The following is a 23,994-nucleotide window of genomic DNA, read 5'->3' as shown; positions in this document are numbered from 1 at the left end:
GGTGATTTATTCAAAAAGCAGCAATCTTTATATAAAGTGAATTTTAAAAGCCTAAGTAAGCTATAAACATTAACTAGCATATATATATACATGTTATATATATATATATATATATATATATATATATATATATATATATATAATAATTTTTTTTTGGTCTCTAAATAATGCTTGTTACTGCTAGCAATTACAGAAAAATCTCTCAAAACTGTAACTCTTCTTGAACTCTGTATATGCATCAAGGGTGTCTTACCAACCAGACTCAGTGAATAAAATGTGTCACACAACTTCCACTTAATGTTTCCAAACCAACAAAACTTAAGTTGAATAAGATGATTTACACAGATAAAGTTTAACAAATTAACACTTAATTTTCCATTTAATTTACTAAATTTTTCATGATAGGAACTGAAGTTTCAATTCTCAGCAATATTTCAGTGTCTTTCTCCAATCTGAATCCTTCTTTTTGCTCCATCTGATAACAATGTCCATGTTCATTCTGGTTCAAGTAATCTGCCTCCTCAACACTAATTACTACTTTTCTTGACTGGTCATACTTTTGCCTGGCCCAGTGATTTTTTTTCCTTTGAATCTTTTCTCAAATCTATTTCTACTATGATAATTATTCTTAACTGGCTAACAGTAGTGCTTCATCAATTATATTTGGAACACCAATAAAAACAAACTATAAAATTACTATTGAATTTTTATAGTTTTAATTCCCATTTAACAATGTATTTATCGCAAAGCACTATATTAGGATTTATAAGCAGTTCAAGACATTAAAGACAGAGCTCTTACCCTTGAAGATTTTATAAATCTTGGCAGGATGTGAATAAAATAATAACAGGTTTAATACCTCAATTATATGTCCCAATGTTATTTCTCATATCCCAATTACACTAAGTTGGAGAAATAACAAAAACCTCAATCAAACATATTTTGAATATGTTGGGTTCAAATTTTAGAAGTTACAAAAATACAAACAGTCCTATTAAAGTTATTACACTGCCATTTTATTTAAGATACACATCACAATTCTTCTAAACCTTACCTGATAAAGCTGAAGTTTTCAGATATCCGTCAAGGCTGGGTAAAATGTCTTTATAATGGGGCTGAATTATATGTTTGCAGATGCAAACTGACCATTCTTCTAAGGCATTCAGGCCTACTTCTGCCAATGGGGTATAGCTCAAGCCCAGTTTAAAAGCCATCTACATATTAATACAAACAAGGTAAGCTGAAATGCAGAGAACTTAACATTTAAAGAAAAAACACCAATTAGTTTTGGTTTCTAATGAATAAAGCCTTCTACTGATAGACAGTGATGGAGGTAAGTAGGTGCATCCCAGGTCATTAGTGGGAAAACAAGCACCACCAATCTATATAGTTGGTGTTATACTGCAGACTTTCATACACAGGTTCAATCCTCACATCCACCTGTAAGGGAAGCTCTGAGAGGCCAAACCAAGTATCCTAAGTCCCAAAGGTACTATGTGGCAGAAGAACCTGAACCAGGGGTGTCTGATGGGTAAGCACCAGCTGTGACTGCAGTGGCAAGACCTTGATATTTCCATGTTTTCTAGAAAACATAACATTACATGAAGAAAATGGATTTAAGACAATGCATCTACCTGCAATGCAGGAATGTAGGCTCTAATATCAAGTTCAATGATGTCATGTGGCAGGGACAGAATAAAGGTCAAACAGGAGGCCAAAAGTTCATCTTTATATTGCTTCATTTTAACTGTTACCTTAATAAGAAGAGAAACACAGTGCTGTGCACCTGAATAGAGCCTATACTTTGAAATTCAACAAAAAATATTTACCCTGTTCTCAAATATAAAAAGTAATCATGTGGCTTTTATATGATATGGTTTAATTTACAAATTAAGCACTGATCTCTAGGAAAAGTTCGTTTGTTGAAGCACTTAATTCTCTTTACATGGAGAGCTAAAGAATCTATTAGTTTTGAGTCGACATCATTCAAACTTACCATGAAAACTCAAGGGACTTTTGAAACACAATGATTCCTTTTAGTACTTCCTAATCCCTTAATCCCAATCTCGATTAAGCAAACAAATGTTTAAGTAATTACATAACTTATGATTACTAAGATTTTTTTACAACAAACTTTACTTTTTAAATAGCCCATGATAACACTGTATAAATCACTTTAAAAAGTTACCTCTTTACCAAATTTTGCAAACAAAGCAAAGCAAGAATACTTTTCTGGGTCCTTGGGAGCCTGCGTCTGACTCTTCATACCAACTCCCTGTTGAAAAAAGCAGTAAATTAATAAAGCGAACAATTATCATGTATTTCTGTGTCTTAATCTAGCAGTTCCCAGTCTTCTTTCTAAGGGGTGAATCCATTTTTCACTTTGCCAAGGTCTTGTACAGAGAGGAAAAAAAAATTAGCTCTGATAACACTTCAGGCTGAGGCCAGTGAGAAACAAAGCATAAGATGGAAAGTGAATGGCTGGTCAAAAGCCAGAGGCCTAGCTAAATCCACTCTCCTTCCCTGACTTCTAACCTATGAACCAAGAGAACTGCTCTCCTTGTAACTAACCAATTGGACCACTCATAATTGACTATGGTGTTAGGTACACTAACTCAGTTATTCTCAAATGTTGCTAGCCACCAGATCACCTGGGTGGTCTGTTAGCACAGACTGCTGGCCTTGCCCCCAGAGTTTCTGATTAGATAAATCTGGAAAAGGCATAGATTTCCAAAGGAATGCTGATGCTGCTGATCCTAGAACCACACTTTAAGAACCTCTGTTAATCTAGCCTTATTAGCCAGGTGCTTATAAATCAGAATAGAAAATGCTATTAACTTTTTTAACAGTGTTACTCAATTGCCACTGACACTATCAGTTTTAATAAGTATTGAAAGTAAAATGAGATTTTAAAACTGCAATATTATAATATTTTACAATGCCCTTACACACTCATGCAACTTAAAAAACACAAAAATATTCAATGTTCCCACAAAAAAACACTTACCTCAAAATATTTTATTTTCTTGGCATTTCTCACAGCAACAGAAAGCAATTTGTAGAAACCACTAATGAGAGGGAGCCGTGTAGACTGCAAAATTAATTCATATGCAAATGAATATACCCATGGCTCAAAAAATTCTATATGTTTCTCAGGAAGAATGTCTCTGTAAAAACAAATTAAAAGCTTAGTGTAGAATTTTTTATCATATATTTTTATTCAGCTTCAAAGTTATAAGTGACATAACAAAAAGATATATGATTCCATTACATAAACATTTTCATTTTCCTTTTTTCCCCTCCCTGCACATCTTTTAAATAGAAAAACAATGGTAATTCTAAGCTGGTACATTTAGATATAGCTTAACAGTTCATATAAGTAATTTTAGAGTTTAGGCCCTTTATTATTTCATTTCATAAATCTATATAGGTGGTTTTCCTATACTATGGCCAATAACTGGTGATTTCCACCCTTAAATAATTAGAACTTTTAAAAATACCTGCAAAACTCCACCAGGTTAATGAAAGCTGAAAAATCTTTGGGTTTAGCAGGATGTAAGTTAGCAGCTGGATCTGAGGTTGGGATCACCCAAACACCAGTAGCTTCATTTTCATCCTTAAAAGCAGATGTACTCAAATGAACATTGCATCAAAGTAAGAAAAGTACAGACGGATCCTTAATTATAATTACAATTAATATAATTTAACAAAGCTGATACAGCTTGCAGGAAACATTAAAGAAAATGACAAAGTGAAATGAGAAAAGAATGGTACAAATACAAAAATACGAACGGGGGCTGTGACTCCTTGAAGGAACTAGCAATGATGACTTGACAGAGGTAGAATTTCAGAACACAGAAGTGTCAGTCATAACCTAGAGGTTTCAAGCTGAGAAACAGAAGAGTAATCAACAGTGTTAAGTAGCAGTAACTTACTATGAACATGCTGTGCTTGTGTTATCAAACTCAGGTGCAAATGTTAAACAGCAGTTAGAAATACAGACTGGGGAGCACTCAGTCAGCTAAGCAGCTGACTCTTGATTTCAGCTCAGGTCATGATTTCAGGGTCCTAAGCCCAAGCCCTGTGTTGAGCTCTGCTTTCACTGGGGGGATGTCTGCTTAGAGATTCTTTCCCTCTGCCCCTCCCCCAACTCGCGTGTGCACTCGCGCTTTCTCTCTCAAATAAGTAAATCTCAAAAAAAGAAACAAACAGACTGGAAACTGTAGAGGAGGGTAAGGGTAGGCTTACTTGGGAAATGCTCATTGAGGTGACAACTGAACTGCTGGAGGTGAAGTAAAAAAGGTTAGGAAACAGGAGAAAGCAGAAAATAAGAGGAGAAAGAAAGTGCAAAGGAAGTCACTGAAGACAAAGTGACAAAGACAAGTGTCCTAAGAAGCAGGTTTGTTGACTAACACAGTTCCAGGAAGCCCCTTTCAGCAAGTTGAAAATAATCCAAAAGATTATTTTATACATACACAAAACATAAAAAGCAATAAAATACACTGGTGTTCCCATCAAGCCAGCATAAAAAATAGAACAAAACAAATGCAATACAGTCAATGTGACAGACAGCCTTCTATTATGTCCTTTATTTATCTTCTGCATACCCACCCGAATGTCTCGTCTAACTTCATGATACTGCAGTGGAAGTACATATGTACTAACAGACATAATCTAACCTAAGGGAAAAGAAATCACTGGGCTGAAAAGCAAATTACATTTTTCCATTGGAACTCAAGCCCTTCAACACTAGTGTCATTACCACAGTGTTTTACTAAAACTTATCCTCAGGTAAGAGCAAAGCAGTTTCTATCTGGCAGCCTTAAACCATGACTTACATTCCATCCAGGCCAGGAAGTTGGGTACAGAAACAAGTGAAGATGTTCTTTCTTTTCTGCCTATTGCCTATATTCTACTAGTTTGAGAATACATTTAGCACTTCGCACCCAGACTTTGGAGTTTCCTTAGCTACGAACGAGAGGAATCCCAGCTTTCCCTACCCTATTGCAAGAAGTCCCCTCTACACAAATTAAGATGACACTTTACAATTGCTAAAAAATAAGTAACAAGCCCAGTAAACAATTTTTTTAAATAAGTGATTTTACAACATTAAACATATAAATTACTTTTTGAGCAAATCTACATATAACATTTTCAACACACTGGGCTAGTCAAACAGCAAAGTACCCATGACACACACGGATGCCATAGAAATCAATTTCCTGCAATCTCTACAAATGTGCTATTTTCCCCTGGGATGCTTACATACAAAGAGAGCTGGCATAAAAATGATACAAAATTATTATTGACAAAAACTTCTAACCTCATGTTCCCCAACATTCCGTTTCTCTAGCGTAAGATCCAATTTCTCAATAATCTTCAAAACTGATTTGACAAATTCATCATACAGCAAACGATTCAAATTTTGAAGTGAAGAATTCACAAAGAGAAATGCTTCATCTGCTAAAAGAGAATCCTTTAAATAAAGAAAAGTAATGAATTTCAAAATTTATGCAAAAAAGTATCAGTATAACCATGCATATAAATATTTAGGTATTACAGAAACTTCTGTGTAAACTATAACAGATTTACCTAAAAGTTCTGAAGCTGCAAAATGTAGACACTTTCCTAAATTATCAGGGCAATATCATTTCAGACAGATATGACCTACCCAGGTATGTAACACATACTAAGAACACAGTAGCAAATGCGAAGATTTAAGCTAATTCTTGTCAAAGCATTGATCTCACTTAATGTGTGTGCAGAAAAACACATATGTATACTATACACACATATACATTATGTACTTGTATTTGTGGAAATACAAATGCATGTACATTTATATATACAAACATAAATATGCATGCATGTATATACATATACACACACATAAGCATACATACATGTGAATAAATGTATACCTACACTCAGAATGAATTTAAAAGTATAATTTATCACTTCTTTTTAAGTGAAACTATTCCACTATTCCAAAAATACAGGCCAATTACTCTGCCTTTACTCAGTCAAATATTCTATGTTAACTTAACCTCAAAATATAGGAATAATTAACGTCACACATAAGAAAGAAATATTATAGGTAAAATTACTAAAAGTGCTATACTATTTTGCCTCAATATGAAAACAACTAAAAACTCCTAAGATTTTTCACAGGATAGAAATCATCTATGGACAAAGACTTTCCTAGGCTATAATGCTTTGTCAAAGTCTATGATAAAATGGTGGCCAGAAGCAAGTATAAAACAGACATTAAAGAACATCTACCAGAAATAACAGGAGGCATTATTCTAATCATAAATAATGTAAATAACCATGCACCAATCTTCTTCACACCTACTGAATCAGTAAGATTGATCTATGTTTTTTAATCTTCATCTTTAACAAATAAAAGTTCTCCCATAGTGACAATATTGTTATACTTCTGTTACCTAGAGGCTGGATCTGTTAGGAAGAATAAATTAGCATGAAACATACTACTCACAGATAAAATGAGGACTCAGCTACAGCAATTATTACATTCATGTGAGTTCTATGACTTTATTCCTAACTTATATCATTTTAATTTTTTATCACTCAAAGTACTTTAAAAAAAAGTTAATAAAACGTAGTTCTGAAACAAAGTCCTAAGAGTAAAATTATAGAGACTAATTAGAGGAACAAGGGTACTTTCATAGCTTTAAAATAAGTCATTTTTACCATCATCTGGTCACAACTCAGGAGACTTCTAAAAAGATCCAAATAGTCTTTATACGTGGGTACTTTCCATTTGCCAGTTCTAACTTCCCCTGATGCACGATACTCTTCAGGTTCAGACTCAACACCCTGGGCAGGAAGACAACATACCAATATATACTGGTGGATTCACAAAATAAGCATGGCTGCTAGAACATTCTGACTTTCAGAGTTTTCTAAGCTAAAACATCATTAGGAGACTGTAATTTGATTAAGACAGTATAGCATGAAAGGATAAGAAAGCAAGCTGAAAAAGAAACCATGATTTTTCTAACTGGGACTAAGAGAGGTGCAAGAACAAATATTTAAAACGAGGAATGTGTTGTGAGTCATTGATCTCACTTTCCTACTCAGGTCAATCTCCTACTTCACCCTATTTCTTGTTACTTCAGGTAACGAAGATATGCCTCCCATGATACACCTAAGCATTTTGTCTCAGAGTTTCAAGAAAGAAAATATTCCGTTCCTATAAAAATATGTAAATAATAGTAAAGTTACATTTAAGGGTGTTCCATAACTCAAGAGAAGTTTATTCACCTGAAAAAATAGAGAGGCACTATATCCCAGACTTTTCAGAATGTAAGGCATGGCTAATAACTAAAAAGGCCATTTTTGTATATTTACAGACCACAAACCCCAGTATCACTTCTAACTTTCAGTGACAAAAGACTAAATATTAAAACATTAGATTCAGAATTTACCTTTTGAAGGATCACTGGCTTAGAACATATTCTGATTAAACCCTGATGCACTGAGAAAAGAAAATGAAAACAAAAATAAAATCAGTAAACCATTATTTCACTGAATGTAACTGTACCTCTAAATTTTTTCCTTTAAGTTAGTTAATATCTTTACTTTAAAATTTTGGACTATTAAGATTCAGAAGCAAAAGGAAGAAAAAAAAAAAAGATTCAAAAAAAGGATGCAAAAACATGGTTTTGATCCACCAAAACATTAGTTCTCCAAGAGGCATTAAAAGACATGAAAGATATCTCTATCAAACAACATGTTAAGTATTCATCATGTATCATCATAGAAACAAGGGTGAGTTCCACACTTACCCACAGTACTGATGCAATTCCAGAGAACTGGTCCTTTTCCACCTAGGGCTAGGAAAACTTTTACTAGGGCTTTACAACACACTGACTGCATTTTTGGACTATACTGTGGGAAACTGTCTATCTGTGCCACCATGAGATGTTCCAGAACCGGTGTATACACCTCAGGAACCTACCAAAAATGGAGAGCAAACTAAAAGTTAGAGGAGGGAAAAAATAAATATAGGAATAATACAAATATCCAAAGTAATTACAATCCAAGTGGACATATATTAGCTAAATGAAAGACCTGGCTTATATCTAATCCACTAGTAAACTTAACATTTATTGTGACGGCCTAAAAAAATCAGAGTAAAACTGTCTGAATGATACTTAGGTGCAATTCTATTCAAAGCAGCAATCTTAATCTTTTAGAAAGATAAAATAAGTAACAAATTTCTCCTGTTTTGGATAACAAAAAGTTTCATGACAATAAGTCTATTAACACAAAGTACTTAATTAAAAATGTCACCTTGATCACAATGGTGCCTGTACTAAATGCATACAATTCATATGACTCCGTCAAGTTATCTGAAGAATTAAATAGTTAAATAGTTATCTGAAATTAAATAGTTAAAATTGTCCTTGTTTAATTAACTATTTCACTTACTCTATCAAGGTAAAGCAAGACACTTGCAATAGACTGGAGGAAACTTGGCATGTGGTAAACGTGGTCATCAACAGTGTCTATCTGGGTGAGGAACAGCTGCTTGCAGCGCTGAATGAGCTCTATGTACATGAAGTCAACATCTTTTGCATTTATAACCTTGCAAGGCTTTCAGAAAGGTAAACAAAAGTCTTTATCAATCTTATCAAAACAATGATATTTAAGGTGTCACATTAAGCCATGTGATTATAAGCTGAATATTAAGCTTTTCAATGGAGATCAAAGTTATAAAATACAATATATCTCATAAAATGCTTTTAAAAATAATCTGTAAATATATTGTAAATACGTATTTATATACAAGAAATCTATTGATAGCCAACTATTCTAGACACTGGTAGCCATCAAAGACAAATAAGATGTAGAATGTACCCCGAGAGGCTAGTCACCTAGACAAGGGAAACCAAGAAGTAAACTTAAAGCTGGAATACACTACTACACCACTCTGCACACTATACCCAGAGCCATCTTTGTAACTCACAAATCTGATAATGCTACCATCCAGCTTCAGATTTTTCAAAGGCTTCTTTGGACCTCAGATCTAAACTAGCTTCCCTGAGAATCTGACTAATTAATCTTTTTAGAGTCCTTTCCCTTTTTCTTGATATATCATGCTCCAGCCACACTGTAAACCTATTCTACAGTGAACAAATTGAAGTTGGTTACACCATAGTGCATAAAGTTGAAAATTCCAAGCTCTTATTTACCTCTGAGCTTTCTCACATACTGGTTCTTCTGCCCTACATATATTCAAAGGAGCCAACAGAGACAAATGAAGATTAAATAAAGCAAGAGGAGGGAGAATCATCTGGAAGCAAACGAGGAAATGATCAGAAATGGAATGAGTTATGAGAGCAGAAAGCTGGGAAGAGGGTCTCTCCTTCCCTGAAAAAGGAAGTAGACACCAATGGGTAAATCCATAGAGAGATAGGAAGTCATTTTTCTCTGTAAAGTAGAAGTCACAGAGATCCACCAAGAAGGAAATAACTATAGTTATTATCAATCTTTTTTTAATACTTTTTTTTTTTAAGAGAGAGGGACAAAGAAGCAGGGGGGGAGAGAATTTTTTTTTTTAATTTTATTTATTTATTCATGAGACACCCAGAGAGAAAGGCAGAGACACAGGCAGAGGGAGAAGCAGGCTCCCTGCGGGGAACCTGATGTGGGACTCAATCCCAGGACTCTGGGATCAGGACCTAAGCCAAAGGCAGACACTCAACACTGAGCCACCCAGGCACCCCAGAGACAGAGACTCTTGAGTAGGTTCCATGCCCAAGCACAGAGTCTAATGTGGAGCTCCATCTCACAACCCTGAGATCATAACCCAAGCGGAAATCAAGAATTGGACGCTCAACCAACTGAGCCACCCAAGCACTCCAACAATATTCTTAACTATATACTTCTGTCATCAGAACCTCTCTTTCTAAAACACCGAGTCACATAAATTATAATTTTACTTCATAAATAGTGGGCAGCACAGTTTAGTGGAAAAAGCATACTGTTTTCCAGTCTTTAGACTTGAATTTACATCTTGGCTCTGTAAATTACTGTGTGTTCTTTGACAAGTTACCTAATTTCTCTAAGTCTCAGTTTCCTCATTTGTTAAAAGTGAAACAGTACTCCTAAAAATCTATAATGAAAATTTGAGAGAATATGTCTACAGAATCCTAGTATATAGTTGGCACTGAAACAACAAAGCAAGTAACAAAGTATTGTCACAAGCATGAGATGCTATTCAAAAATGCAATAATTATATTCTTTTAAACACTCACAATGAGTGTTTATTCTAAAAAGAATAAATTAATGAGACATACTCCTGCAAAAAGTCCATATCCTCGAATTGCAATGGATAAATCCTTGCTGTTTGAATCCATGTTCCTGATGATTCCATAGAATTGCTCCATGAAGTACTGTAGCTTACTCTTATGCATTTCTGCATCTTTTGCCACCATAAAAGAAACCTGCAATTGCATAATATTTACATTTTAGAAATATTTAATAGCAAAACAAAGGAATCTATTAAAGTGTAAAAAGGCTAGAATTGTTTAAATATTTTCAATACATTGTTATAATTCTACACAATATCTTTTATTGATAAACAACTACCACTTCAATTCATTTAGTCTGCATCAAGTTCAGAAAAGACACTTTATTACATGTGATGCATTTTTCCTAGAGGAAAGCACTGAAAGAGACCAGGCCAGTGCAAAAAGACGTGAACAAAAACCAGATTTGAATTTAGGCTCCTTGATGAAGATGAAAGCATAGTTAGAACTCGTCTATAACTCAGCACACTACAGAGTCATGCAGGCCCAGTGGCCAGCGAGTTCAGGAGTAACAGACTCAGTGACTCATTACGGCAACACAAAACAGAGCCGATTAATAACCAAGCTTTTCTATTTCAATACTATAAAAGCTAATAGATCAACCTGTATTCATCTTTGAAACGTGCATGCACAAAACTGAATTTAATTTTTTGTATGGAAAAAGTATTTCTAAATAAAAGTTGAATACCTGTTTCAGAAAAGATTCCAGAGCTGAATGTGCAGCTTTTTTCATTTCTACATTTGTATGGCTACACCATTTTGACAGCACTTCAAATAAAGAAACATAGTTGTCCAGAAGGCAGGTGCTAAACTGAGATGCATGCAGGGTAAATAAGCACAAGCCAGCTGCAATTGCAAAAACCATCAGTTAAAATATAATAACAAAAAGCAGAATCAAAAACTAAGAAAGCTTCAAGTACATGTCAAAACTAAAACTGTTCATGAAGATCCACTATCATTATACTATAACTTTAGGGATCCTGATCAGAGTTCTAACACTGCGAACCTACACTTGAATCAATAGGCCAGTGACCTCCAAAACTAAGTTCAGAAGTAGGATCAGGATTTATTTAGATAAAAGTCAGTATCAAACAATCAGGATCCCCTAAAGATGCTCTAAAGTAGCATTGTTTAAGCCATGTCATTTAAGTGTGACCACCTAACCGGAGTTGTGTGCCAAAAACAAAGCCTCCAAAAGCCTCTCCATAAGTAACTGTATGTGAAACATCCAAGACATACTTCACTTACAGTTTAAGCAAAAGTTTAATCATGACATTAATTTAAAAATCTGAAATATTCCACCTTGTTATATATACAATCTTACCTAAGGGTACAGCATATCTCTTCAGGTCAATCTATTAAAGAAATTTTAAAAATTACCATCTATGTTTGAAACTTTCAAGTCTCAGCTATAAAAGAATTAAGAGTAATATTAATCCTACCTGAGGACGAATTGCCTTTAATGCAAAATCAAAAATTTCCCTCGAAGTCTGGGGATCTGGGGAAAAAACAAAAAGAAGTCTCCATTAAAAATCCCAACAGTATCATCTGACAAACCTCACAAACGCTTTACAACCAACAGTTTTATTTCCTTGAATACAGGAAGCATGTCTTCCATCATTCACTTCAGCTGGAGAGCTGTAAGCTATGACTGCTGACGTTATTATTATAGTAAAGAAAGAAGAAAATGTTGAGTTACAAGGACATGGGTTTCAAATCCACCTCATCACTTACAAGCTCTGTTAGGTAATCTCTCAGAGCTTCAGTTTTCTTATCTATAAAAAGGGACATTGTATAGCTTCTTTGATAGTCGTATGGAAGATTATATAAGGTCAAGCACATGGGGTGCCTGGGTGGCTCAGATGGTTAAGCATCAGCCTTTGGCTCAGGTCATGATCCCAGAGTTCTGGGATTAAGCCCCGCATCAGGCCCCTTACTCACCAGGGAGTCTGCTTCTCCCTCTACCCTTCCCCCCTGCTTTTCTCTCTCTGTTTCTCTCTTTCTCAAATAAATACATAAAATCTTTAAAAAAAAAAAAAAAAAGTTCAAGCACATGATCATCATCCCTGTACTGCCAGGCTTGTATTTAGCATACGACACATGCCAAATTACTATGGTATTTACAAATATGAATAAAATGTGATCTTTGACCTTAATAAACTTACCACCTAAGGAGAAAGCAGCTACACAAGTATAACCCAAGGCTCTTACGCTGACCTGACAGACATCACTACTATTTAACTGTCTCCCACTAGTATTCACTACAGCTGTCCAGAAATCAAGCTTTACTTATCGCTAAGTTATCTTTTTTTATTTTTTATTTTTTTTAATTTTTTTTTTTTATTTTTATTTATTTATGATAGTCACAGAGAGAGAGAGAGAGGCAGAGACACAGGCAGAGGGAGAAGCAGGCTCCATGCACCGGGAGCCTGACGTGGGATTCGATCCCGGGTCTCCAGGATCGCGCCCTGGGCCAAAGGCAGGCGCCAAACCACTGCGCCACCCAGGGATCCCATCGCTAAGTTATCTAACCTTGGAACAGAGACTTGCAAACAGCAAAAGCTCAAAGATAGTTTACTTTGATCGAAAGGACTGATACATTTAAAAACAGAGCCCAACTGTGACAGAAGACAGAAAGAGAAGGGGTCAGAGAGGGCTTAAGAGGACTGACACATCAGCACATCTGTAGGATCATTCCATAAAAGAAGTATTTTAAAAGCTCCTTCGGGATTTTAAATATAAGGAGAATTTCTTCCAGCTCTGAGTATTCAAGACAAGATTTACAGACAACAGTTGAGCTAGACCTAAAAGAATGGGAATCACTTCATAAAAAGGTCATTCTGATACTAATAGAAAGTGACCATGTAAACACAGGTGAACAGACTCAAAGGCACGAGGTACTCATCAGTGCATAGCTGGTCTAGAATGTGTGGACTCAGGTGAACACAGGGAGGTGCAGGAACGCCAGGGCTTGAGCTCCCAGTTGTGGGAATGGACATCACCTCTATGACCTTCCTTAGACTCCGCCTCCCACTGTCCACTCTCCTGTGTCCACCTCTGCCTTCTTTTTTTTTTTTTCCACCTCTGCCTTCTAGTGGACCACTCCCTCGACAAGCATGCTCTTGTATTTATTTTGTTGTTGTGGTAAATATACATAATGAAGCATTTACCATGTTAACTACGTGTAAGTATACATACAATTCAGTGGCGTTAAATATTCACATTATTGTGTACTCGCCACCATTACCTATACCCAAAAAAATTTCATCATCCCCTATGGAAAGGCTGTACACATTAAACACTAACTCCCCTGCCCCCACCCCCTGGTAACCCGATTCTACTTTCTGAACCAATAAGTTTCCCTGTTCCTGCTACCTCATACAGTATTTATACCGTTGTGACTGGCTTACCTCACTTAGCAGAATGTCCTCAAGCCCATGTGTTATAGCAGAGGAGTGTATTTCCTTCCTTCTCTAAGGCTGAATAATATTCTGTGTATATACTACATTTGTTTATCCATTCATCTGTTGATGGACACTTGGGTTGTTTCTCCCTTTTAGCTATTATGGATAGTGCGGCTAGGAACCTGAGTATACAAATTCTGGTACCTACTTCTAAAAACCCTTTCTCCTATAGCTCCCATCAGGTATCCCATGTTTCTTTGGTCTCCTCCATTAAGATTCCTCTAAAAGGTTTTCTGCTGATAGCCTCCACTTCCTCCCTTCCATTCCACCTTATCTTCACCTTACTACTCCTTAACCTGCTCTGCCTAGCTTGTCCTCTGACACTCAACTGAACTTACCCTTGTTGAGGTGGACGCACTCTGCAGCTCTGGTGGCTTTGTATTCAGACTCCACACAGAGCAAAGCACCTTTACATCCTTGCCCCAGTTTCTCTGTACCCACTCCCCAGCTAATCTTGCTCACATTCACAGCCTAACATAATACCTCTATGCTGAAAACTGCCAAATTTATATCTTAAAGTCTAATTCCTCCTGCAAGATCCTGTCCTAAGTATACAACTGTACCCTTAACATCTAAGCTGAGACATCCCATGGCCTATGGTTCAACATGTCCAAAACAGAAAGCCACATTATTACCTAAAACCTGTCCAACCCAGTTTAAACACCACTGCACCAATTTCAGTTGCTTGCAGCCACACTTAAGAGCCAAGTCTCTCAATCCTACACTAAAACAAATCTCATACCCAATAGCAGTCAAGTAGACCCTTGTAAAACATCAACTAGCCCATATCTATTCACTGGAGGAAAAAACATGGTTTCTTCTGCCATTGGGAATGAAATGCAAGCTCAGAAGCCCCTCACACACTGACCCCACATACTGCGCAAAGAACCAGAGGGCTATATACATCCTCTACCTTCTTCATACTCTGATATTCCTATTCACTGTACCCAGCCTGTTTGCATAACTGAACCCTAAAATCTATAATAGCTTGTTCATCTATTGTCTGTTTCCTTTACTAGACTGAGTTCACGATGGTAGAAACCTGGTGATTCTAACTACTGAGTCTAACACCTAATTCATAACTTTTTACATAGAAGGCACCAAGAAACACATACTGTATGAATGAAAGTATCAGTATTAGTATTTAGTGCTTGATGTCACATTATCATGGCATGACAGGAAAACTATAAATTAGAGCCTCAGAGGAGGTGCCTGGGTAGCTCAGTCTATTGAGCGTCTGCCTTCAGCTCAGGTCATGATCCCAGGGTCCTAGGATCGAACCCCACATGGGGCTTCCTGCTCAACGAGGAGCCTGCTTCTTCCTCTCCCCCGCTCATGTGTATGGGCATGAGTACTTCCTTTTTTCCCTTAAATAAGTAATAAATAACCTTTAAAATTAAAAAAAAAAAAAAAATTATTGCCTCAGACCAATGCTTAAATCCTAGTCTTGCCACTTATTGGTTATATAATTTTCTATTGCTGCTATAACAAACCATCACAAAGTGAGTGGCTTAAAAAAATACAAATTTGTTACTATACAGTTCTGCAGATGAGAAATCTGAAATGGGTCTCACGGAGGTAAAATCAGGGTGTCAGCATGGCTGTGTTCCTTTCTAGAGGCTTCAATGGATTAGAATGAGGACATCACTGAGAGCCATTACTCTGCAACCATGTCAGTTGTGTGACTTTGGGCAAGTAACTTGTCTTAGTTCTAGTGTCCTCATCTAGAAAATAGAGATATTACCTGTCGTAGAAAATTATTACTGGCATTTTCCTTGCACTACTCTAGAATAGTTTTTAGCACATGGTAAATGAACAATAAAATAAGTGCTGTTATTTTTCGTAAACTGTAGATGTTCACTAAATATCAATTAATATGCCAAGCAAATACAAAGACAAATTAGCAACATTACCTGCCAGCAGGTTCAAGTGACAGAAATAAACACTGGTTTACTGGTTATGACCCAATAAATTAAAAACACATCATAGGAAGTACTGTAACAGAAGAATACAAAAGCCAGAGGAAGTGACTCATCTCAGGGGAACCATAAAGGTCTCAAATAGGTGATCTGTGAGCAACCTGATGAAATGGGAAGCTGGCAATACAATATGGGACAGATGAGAAAGAAAATAAAGAGAAATCACATAGAGCAACTACATCTTTGGTAAGCAATAAAAGGATGAGTAAAAATATTAGGTTGAAACATCAAATCACTGTTTTTGTAGGTCAAAAATCATTGGATACTAGAATATAAAAATATTGGACACTGGAATTTCCTAAGTTTCAATCTAATAAAAGCAAATACACAGGAGGTAGAAAAATTTGGCAATTACTTAAACAGAAATCGTAAGATAGGGAATTTTTTGTTGCTTAAAGAATCTCTTAGGGTTAAAAATTTACACTGCCTTTTAAAAAGAAATGAATTTCATAATGCATATAACACTATCTTAGTTTATACTCTAAAACTGAGATATTACAAGGAAATATTATTGATAACTATAAAGAAAAGCATATTAAACAAACTTTAAAATTCATAGGCAAGAGGCAGCCCGGGTGGCTCAGCGGTTTAGGCCACCTTCAGCCCAGGGCCTGATCCTGGAGACCAGGGATCAAGTCCCACTTCAGGCTCCCTGCATGGAGCCTGCTTCTCCCTCTGCCTGTGTCTCTGCCTCTCTCTCTCTCTGTCTCTCATTAATGAATGAATGAATGAATGAATGAATGAATGAATATTTAAAAAATAAAAAAATTCATAGGCAAGAATCTGTATCCTAATAATGAAGAAATCAAAGACCTAAATAAATGGAGAGAGAAATTGTGTTATGGATTAGAAAATTCAGCATAGCGAAGATATCAGTCTCTACAGATAAATATACAAGTTTGGTGCAATGACTATCAAAATCCAAGTAAGGTGTTTTGTAGGCACAAAGTTATTCTACAATATGTGTGGAAAAGCATAGCACTTAAATGATTTCAGGGGCACCTGGGTCATTCACTTAAGTGTGACTGGCTATGAAAGAATAGCAGGAAGGCTCCTTATGGTGGCAGACTGTTTAGTATCGACTGCACTGGTGCATACACAAATTTGTACATCAAAGAACTGCAGAGAATGAAATACACATACACAAAGGTATGCACACAAAACTGTGTAAAATGTGTAAAATGTGGATAAGGTTGGTAGATTTATCAATGTCAATATCCTGGTTGTGCTACCGGACTAGTTATAGAAGAGATCATCACTAGTAGGAAGTGGGTAAAGGACAAATGGAACCTCTCTATATTAATTTTCACAACTATGGTGAATCCACAATTGGTTGAAAGTTCAAAGAAGTAAACTAGCAATTCGTTTTAGAATTATAGCTTTCAAAATAAGAAGAAAATCAAGTAAAGTCAAACAATACCTTCTTCCATGGATTTGGTAAAGTTACACATGAGTGAAGACAATCCCTTCAGACACCCTGCCAGAACAGGCAGTTTGGGTTCTCTTATTGCTGATGTCATCTAAAAAATGTTTTAAAGAAGATACCATTAAAAGAGAAAAACACAGTGAAATCTTTGGAAGCAGAATAGCATAAAGTTTGCCATACCTGGATCTTAAGTTCACCCAGAAAAGCCCGGAACAGTTTTTCTGAATTATTTATCATCTCACTAGGATGAACTTCAGCTAATACTCCTAGAAGCTCATATATTTTTTCTAATACTGAAAAATAAATTTTAAAGAAGTCAAAAAATTATATTTAAATAAATTAAAGTGTATAACAAAGTCAAAGAACGTTTAGTTCAAAAGTAATTTCGAAGATACAGAAAATATCTAGTTTTAAGGACCAGAATCTTTCTTTCCTGATAAATTTTATGCCAATCTACTGTTATAAACTAAGTTACATTTGACATATGTTGTGAGTTTTCTTCTTTTCTGTGTTTTCTATTTAAAGAAATAATTTCATGGAGTGTTTGGCTAAATCCATGGAGCATGCGCCTCTTACTCTTAGGGTCATGAGTTCACAGAGTGTGGACCCCACTCAAAGAAATCATTTCATAAAGATTAAACTTTTATAAGCAGAATTTTACACGTTTTTATTTGGATTTTTTTTTTTCAGCAAAAAGAATTCCTCTGTAGAACATATAAATGCTTTGGAGAGAAAACCTAAGTTTTACACTAAATTTTTAACATCAATTTATTAAAATATTTAAAATTAACGTTTGAAACATCTCACCTGTATCCTGTATTTTTGTTTTCAATGCAAGTTCTCCATAGAATTTATTAAATAATTCTCCAATACTAAATTCATCCATGAGTCTAGAACTTCTTAAAGTCCGAAGTAACTAAAATAATAAAAACTAGCATTGTCTAAACAGGAGAATAACAACAAGGCTTCCCTTTTTTGCACTGTTTCTACACAACAAAGCTCCAGAATCACATGTCTCTAGGGAATGTCTTTGGCTTCTCAGCACTCCTATCTAGCCTGATTATTTAGAAGCCAGAGGTTGAGGTGGGTGGTAAAACACGTTACAAAGGGGAAGAGGCTGTACACTTAAGTTTACCTTCCCAAGAAACCAACAACATGACAAGAACCATTCTCTTGGAGGCACTTAAGACAAGGACTAACAAGACCCTAAGTAATTCTAAAATGGAGATACAATAAAAGACATACATCTGAGAAACGGGAGAGTCGCCCAGGAATCACTTAAGTACAATTTACAGACCCATTTTCATGCTAAGGTTTAAGAAAGAACTCTGACCTACAATGATGTGAATTCTGGCAACTCTTAGCAGCCTTACGTTTTTAAGAGTTATGGTGAGAGAATAACAGAGGGGCAGTAAATTCCTTATTTTTCCTCTTAATTCCCCTTACAACCCCAAATCCTTCCTCTACTACCCAGAAGGGAGTAAGAGCAAAAGGCCCCAGTATTAGAGGTGATGACTGGAAAATGTTGTCCATACATCAATGTGACCAAAGCCTAGCCTCTAACATCTCACCCTCAAAACCTAACTTAAAACTCTATTTTTCTGCTTTTTAAGTTACAGGTTTAATATGAAATACATGTACTTAGAAACAACAAAATTACCTTAATAAGAAGATCTAGGGCTGGGATTTTACATTTAGCAGCTTTATCCTTTGTGTAAACACTGGTACAAGTAGTCTAGGTTTTAAAAGGAGACATACCGAAATCATCAATAAGATCTTAGTTCTTCAAACTAAAACTTTACAACAGCTAAAAGTACATCTCTGAGAGGAGCAACACCAATCTATGACGTGCTACAATTTAGTATTCAGCTGTTAAAAGTATAATATCAGAGGGATGCCTGAGTGGCTCAGCAGTTTGGCGCCTGCCTTTGGCCCAGGGCATAATCCTGGAGTCCCGGGATCGAGTCCCACATCAGACTCCCTGCATGGAGCCTGCTTCTCCCTCTGCCTGTGTCTCTGCCCCTCTCTCTCTCTCATGAGTAAATAAATAAAATCTTTTTTTTTTTTTTAAGATTTATTTATTCACGGATCCCTGGGTGGCACAGCGGTTTGGCGCCTGCCTTTGGCCCAGGGCGCGATCCTGGAGACCCCGGATCGAATCCCACGTCGGGCTCCCGGTGCATGGAGCCTGCTTCTCCCTCTGCCTATGTCTCTGCCTCTCTCTCTCTCTGTGTGACTATCATAAATAAATAAAAATTAAAAAAAAAAAAAGATTTATTTATTCATGAGAGACACACACACAGAGAGAGAGATAGACAGATACAGGCAGAGGGAGAAGTAGGCTCCATGCAGGGAGCCCGACGTGAGACTCGATCCCAGGTCTCCAGGATCACGCCCTGGACTGAAGGCGGCACTAAACCGCTGAGCCACGGGGGCTGCCCGATAAATAAAATCTTAAAAAAAAAAAAAAAAAGGTATAATATTAGAGTATATAAATATACAGACAAAAAATTACTGAAGGCATGTATACAGTATGCTATGGTAATGATATCAACAATAATCACAAAAACACAAAGTAAATGGACACCTAAGCAGGATTAAAAAAAAAAAAGTTATGCTTCCTTGCATACCTCCCATAGCACCTGTTGCCATATATCAAGAAACTAAGCATGAAAAACTTAACAAGGTAACTAAAGCAATTCCAAGAGAAATGGTTGGCACTCCACAGTAAAACAGCTCATACTAACAAAACAATGAGGAACTCCGGAGAGAGGCCACCTGGTTCCAAGTTTTGGGTGAAGTTTCTTAACTTTTAAGTCTCATTTGTAAGCTAAAAAGATTGAAGATACCTACTTCACAGACTTTCAGTAAAACTAAGTAAGACAAACTGTACATGAAAGAACTTTGTAGACTCTAAAGCACTCTACAAATGTTAGTTATTCCCAGTGTTGAAGCAATTTTTTAAGATACAGTTGACTCGAGCACAGGCTTGAACTGCGCAGGTCCACTTATACTCAGATTTTTTTCAATACAGTACTGTAAATATATTTTCTCCCACAATTTTCTGAATACCACTTTTTTCTCTAGCTTACTCAACTATAAAAATACAATATATATATAACACATGTACAAAATATGTGCTAATTAACTACTTATGCCTATTACCCCAGATTGAATACATACTTCATCAAATCTTAGCATCCAAGAATGAGAAGCAATTTACGACCAATAAAAACAACTTACTTTGTGGCACCTGCTCAAAGTATAAACAAGTCTGAGAAAGAACAACTGAATTTATGATTACCAGTTCCACAGTAAATTATGACAACACCTGGGAAAGGCAGGTGGGAAGAGAACGGGAAGCACAGGAAAGGCAAACTTTCCAAACTGCTGCCAAAGAGCACATATGAAGGGCATGAAATGTAAATTGTACCCAGCAGGAGAATTCTTTAAACTGTTTTTACAGTGTTTTGAAATCTCTCCACAATTCAATTTACTATGACTTTTTATAAAAGCGTTATCCAGGCACCCCAGGTGGCTCAGTGGCTTAGCGCCGCCTTCAGCCCAGAGTGTGATCCTGGAGACCAGGGATCGAGTCCCACGTCAGGCTCCCCGACATGGAACCAGCTTGTCCCTCTGCCTGTGTCTCTGTGTGTCTCTCAATGAATAAATAAAAAATCTTAAAAAAAAAAAAAAATTGCATTTTCCTACATGTAAAAAGTTAATAGTTATCAAAGTAGTTTTTGACAAGGGCCTTACCTTAGTAAACCTAAAAAGAATAGACCACTTCATTTCTAGCCCATAATCAAGCACAAATAAGATCCTCGATGAGACAGGCAAGAATAAAATATAAATCCAAGTTTAACTTACAGCAAAAGTTAAAATCGATGTTGGTATATAATGAGATACGTTTTTTTTTTTTTTCTCCTTACCTTAATATCAAGAGAATAAGGTGTGATCTTCTGGCCAATTTTTTCTAAGAAAATATATAAAAATTTTAAGACTTCTTCTCTACAATCACGAAACTATAATGAAAGAAATAAACATTACATATGGGCAAGCAGAAGCGTTATTTCCGCATACAGAAATATATAAGAAAAGGAAAATGAAATCTTCAACTTACTTCATCAATGCTAAGTGACTTCCGAACAAATACAAGCAAACCGAAATCTTTGGAAAAAACTAAGGAAGTCTGTAATGCTGAACAAAAATAAATAAGGTAAGAGAGTGCCAAGAAGCACCCCATAAACCCACCCTAAATGAGCTCCATGTTTCTCCATTCAGCCTTATAAGCAATTAAATTATAATTACATAATATAAGCCTTATAAACAATTTAAAAAATTAAAAACTAACTTAAGGCTGCTGTATTTAAACAAAGAAAACAGGAAATTGTAGATGATATTCCACTGGGATGACACAATCAGAATAATGGCCCCAAAGATACCTGAGCTCTAATCATGATATAACATGTGTGAATACACTAACTTTACACAGAAAAAGAAAATTAAGGCTGCAAATGGAATTAAGGTTGCTAGTCACCTGACCTTAAAAAAAGGGAAATTAGGGCAGCCCTGGGGGCTCAGCGGTTTAGCGCCGCCTTCAGCCCAGGGCGTGATCCTGGAGACCTAGGGTTGAGTCCCACATCAGGCTCCATGCATGGAGCCTACTTCTCCCTCTGCCTCTCTCTCTGTCTCTCATGATTAAATAAGTAGAATTTAAAAAAAAAAAAAAAAAAAAAAAAAACAAAGGAAATTATCCTGGATTATCCATGGGTCCAATATATTCACATGGGCCCTTACCAGCGGAGGAGAGAAGAAGAAACATGGAAAGAGAGGAGAGAAAAAATTTCAAGCACAGGGGTTACTAGAGCCATGGTTGCTGGCTTTGAAGATGAAGGCCACGATTTGAGAAATGTAGGCGGCTTCTATAAGCAGGGAACACCAGAAAGGAAAACCGGGCTTTGGTCCTGAAATCGCAAAGAACAGAATTCTGCCAACCTGAATGAAAAAGGAAATGGATTCTACACGAGATCCTTTAGAAAGTAAAGTGACCCTGCCCGATGCCTTGGTGTTAGTTAGGTGAGACCCCTGTTGGGGTTTAACTACAGAACTGTAAGGTTAAATGTACGTTTTCTTAAAGCACTAAGCTTGTGGTATTTGTTACTGCAGCAACAGAAAAGTAATACACTCCTCTATAATCCTTCACCTGGAAAAACATAAAACTATTGAGAGTAAACTTGCAACTTCTTTATAAACAAGTTTACTAGAGGAACAGAAAAGGGGAATTGTAACTTAGAAACTCTGAGACTAGGGGCCCCAAGGGAAACTCAATTTCACCTCAAGTCATGATCTCAGGGTCTTGAGACAGCCTGGCATGGGGTTCCACACTGAGTGGGGAGACTACTGGAGACAGTCTTTCTCTAACTCAGCTCCTTCCCCTCCTTCTCTCCAAAAAAAAAAAAAAAAAAAAAAAACACCAAACCAAAACAAAACAAAAAACACTTTGAGACTAGAAAGAATTTACGTTTTTTAAATTTATTTCCCCAATAATATATACTTGTCAATATATAGGTACTAGATAGCATCAGAAGTTTTCATGCAATGATGTATTTTAAAAGTGCCAAAAGAGGCACTTTTACTACAAAGGAGCAAAAGGTTCTCATCTAGAGCCTGCTAAAATGTTAAAAGAACTGCAGGACTATTCAGTTACATTTCTGCAAACCTGCTCAGAAGTAGGAACAACAAACTTAAGAGTTGGAAAAACGTACAAGTGGGTTTAGGCGCTTTTAAGGTAAAAGAAAATACCTTCCTTTGGTTCTCTCTGCTTTTTCTGCAGCATAGCAATGACTGCCAAACTTAGGGCATTTTCACTAAGTGTGCTTTTAAAGCATCTTCACAAAAAAAAAAAAAGGCATCTTTACTCTGCTAGGAAAAACAGCAGCATGGCAAATCACTTTTTGTACACACTCACAGACATTCCAACAACCCAGAATCAATGACTAGACTTTTTCAAAGCACTGCGGGATGAACTCAGCAGAGAAACCCCAGGCTCTGCGGCTCTGGCACGACCCGCGACTCCCGAGACCCCCCCCTCGCACGCACGCGCGGTGGGCACTGTCCTCGGCGCGACCCGGTCTGTACGCACCCAGCACCGCGGGGTCGGAGCTCAGCACGCACTCCTGCCCCAGGCCTCGGATCAGCTGGTAACTGGCCATCGCGGCGCTGCAGCGGTCCCCAGCAGACAAGGACTCCTGCAGCTGTAGCAGGGAGCCCCGCGCGCCGGACCCAGACTCGGCCATCGCGCCCGAACGCGGCCGTGCGCGTGCGCACACTAAGCGCGGGTCCCGGCGTGCCGCGGGGCTGGGGGGTGGGGCGCGAGGGGGCAGGGCTCGCGGCGGTGGGACGCCCGGAGCGGGGGCGGGCTCCTGGGGGCGCGAAATTTCAGGGAACCCCGCAGGGAGGGCCTTATTCGTAGGAAGAGCCTCCTTGTGCCTGAATGAAGAGGTTGGCAGATTGCCGAATGTGTCGTATATAATGCACTTAGCATACACACGGAAGCGTAGAAACAGGAAGCCAGCTGTGTGACCTCCGGAAGTAGATGGGGAGGATGGTTGGCGAATAGAGTTGACTACATCCCAGAGACAAAAAAAAGACAAGCTAGGGGCTTGAGTCAAGATCTACAGAGTTGCCCCTCGATAGAAAGTGAAAAATCCATGTGTAATGTCTTTAGAAATGCAGGTGCTTACGGGATAAAGAATATTGTCCTTAACCTTCCGGGAACAGTC

The 23,994-nt window shown here is 37.1% G+C and overlaps 1 protein-coding gene across 7 annotated transcripts in view; it reads right to left on the bottom strand.

Annotated features, from left to right (window-relative positions):
• The window catches only part of PRKDC (protein kinase, DNA-activated, catalytic subunit), a 220,035-nt gene extending 196,492 nt beyond the window's left edge, over positions 1–23,543 (bottom strand). For 6 of the 7 annotated variants that reach the window (XR_013367489.1, XM_077876997.1, XM_077876998.1 and 3 more), the window contains exons 1-21: positions 23,355–23,543; positions 21,333–21,409; positions 21,142–21,234; positions 18,870–18,944; positions 18,017–18,125; positions 17,390–17,502; positions 17,204–17,303; positions 11,783–11,838; positions 11,665–11,695; positions 11,029–11,186; positions 10,329–10,475; positions 8,458–8,622; positions 7,812–7,980; positions 7,452–7,501; positions 6,715–6,840; positions 5,324–5,476; positions 3,501–3,616; positions 3,008–3,167; positions 2,189–2,275; positions 1,635–1,754; positions 1,055–1,214 (exon numbers count right to left, since the gene is read on the bottom strand). Coding sequence is in view for 6 of the 7 variants with exons in the window: in XM_077876997.1 (XP_077733123.1) it covers positions 1,055–1,214; positions 1,635–1,754; positions 2,189–2,275; positions 3,008–3,167; positions 3,501–3,616; positions 5,324–5,476; positions 6,715–6,840; positions 7,452–7,501; positions 7,812–7,980; positions 8,458–8,622; positions 10,329–10,475; positions 11,029–11,186; positions 11,665–11,695; positions 11,783–11,838; positions 17,204–17,303; positions 17,390–17,502; positions 18,017–18,125; positions 18,870–18,944; positions 21,142–21,234; positions 21,333–21,409; positions 23,355–23,508 (2,419 nt within the window). In the remaining variant the exon portion in view is untranslated. The remainder of the gene's footprint in view (positions 1–1,054; positions 1,215–1,634; positions 1,755–2,188; positions 2,276–3,007; positions 3,168–3,500; positions 3,617–5,323; positions 5,477–6,714; positions 6,841–7,451; positions 7,502–7,811; positions 7,981–8,457; positions 8,623–10,328; positions 10,476–11,028; positions 11,187–11,664; positions 11,696–11,782; positions 11,839–17,203; positions 17,304–17,389; positions 17,503–18,016; positions 18,126–18,869; positions 18,945–21,141; positions 21,235–21,332; positions 21,410–23,354) is intronic. The other variant, XM_077876999.1, reaches the window with a different exon arrangement.
• Positions 23,544–23,994: the final 451 nt, after the last annotated feature.

This window comes from Canis aureus, chromosome 28 (assembly GCF_053574225.1).
Source record: "Canis aureus isolate CA01 chromosome 28, VMU_Caureus_v.1.0, whole genome shotgun sequence".
Lineage (NCBI taxonomy): Eukaryota > Metazoa > Chordata > Mammalia > Carnivora > Canidae > Canis > Canis aureus.
This window is presented reverse-complemented; position numbering and strand designations above follow the sequence as displayed.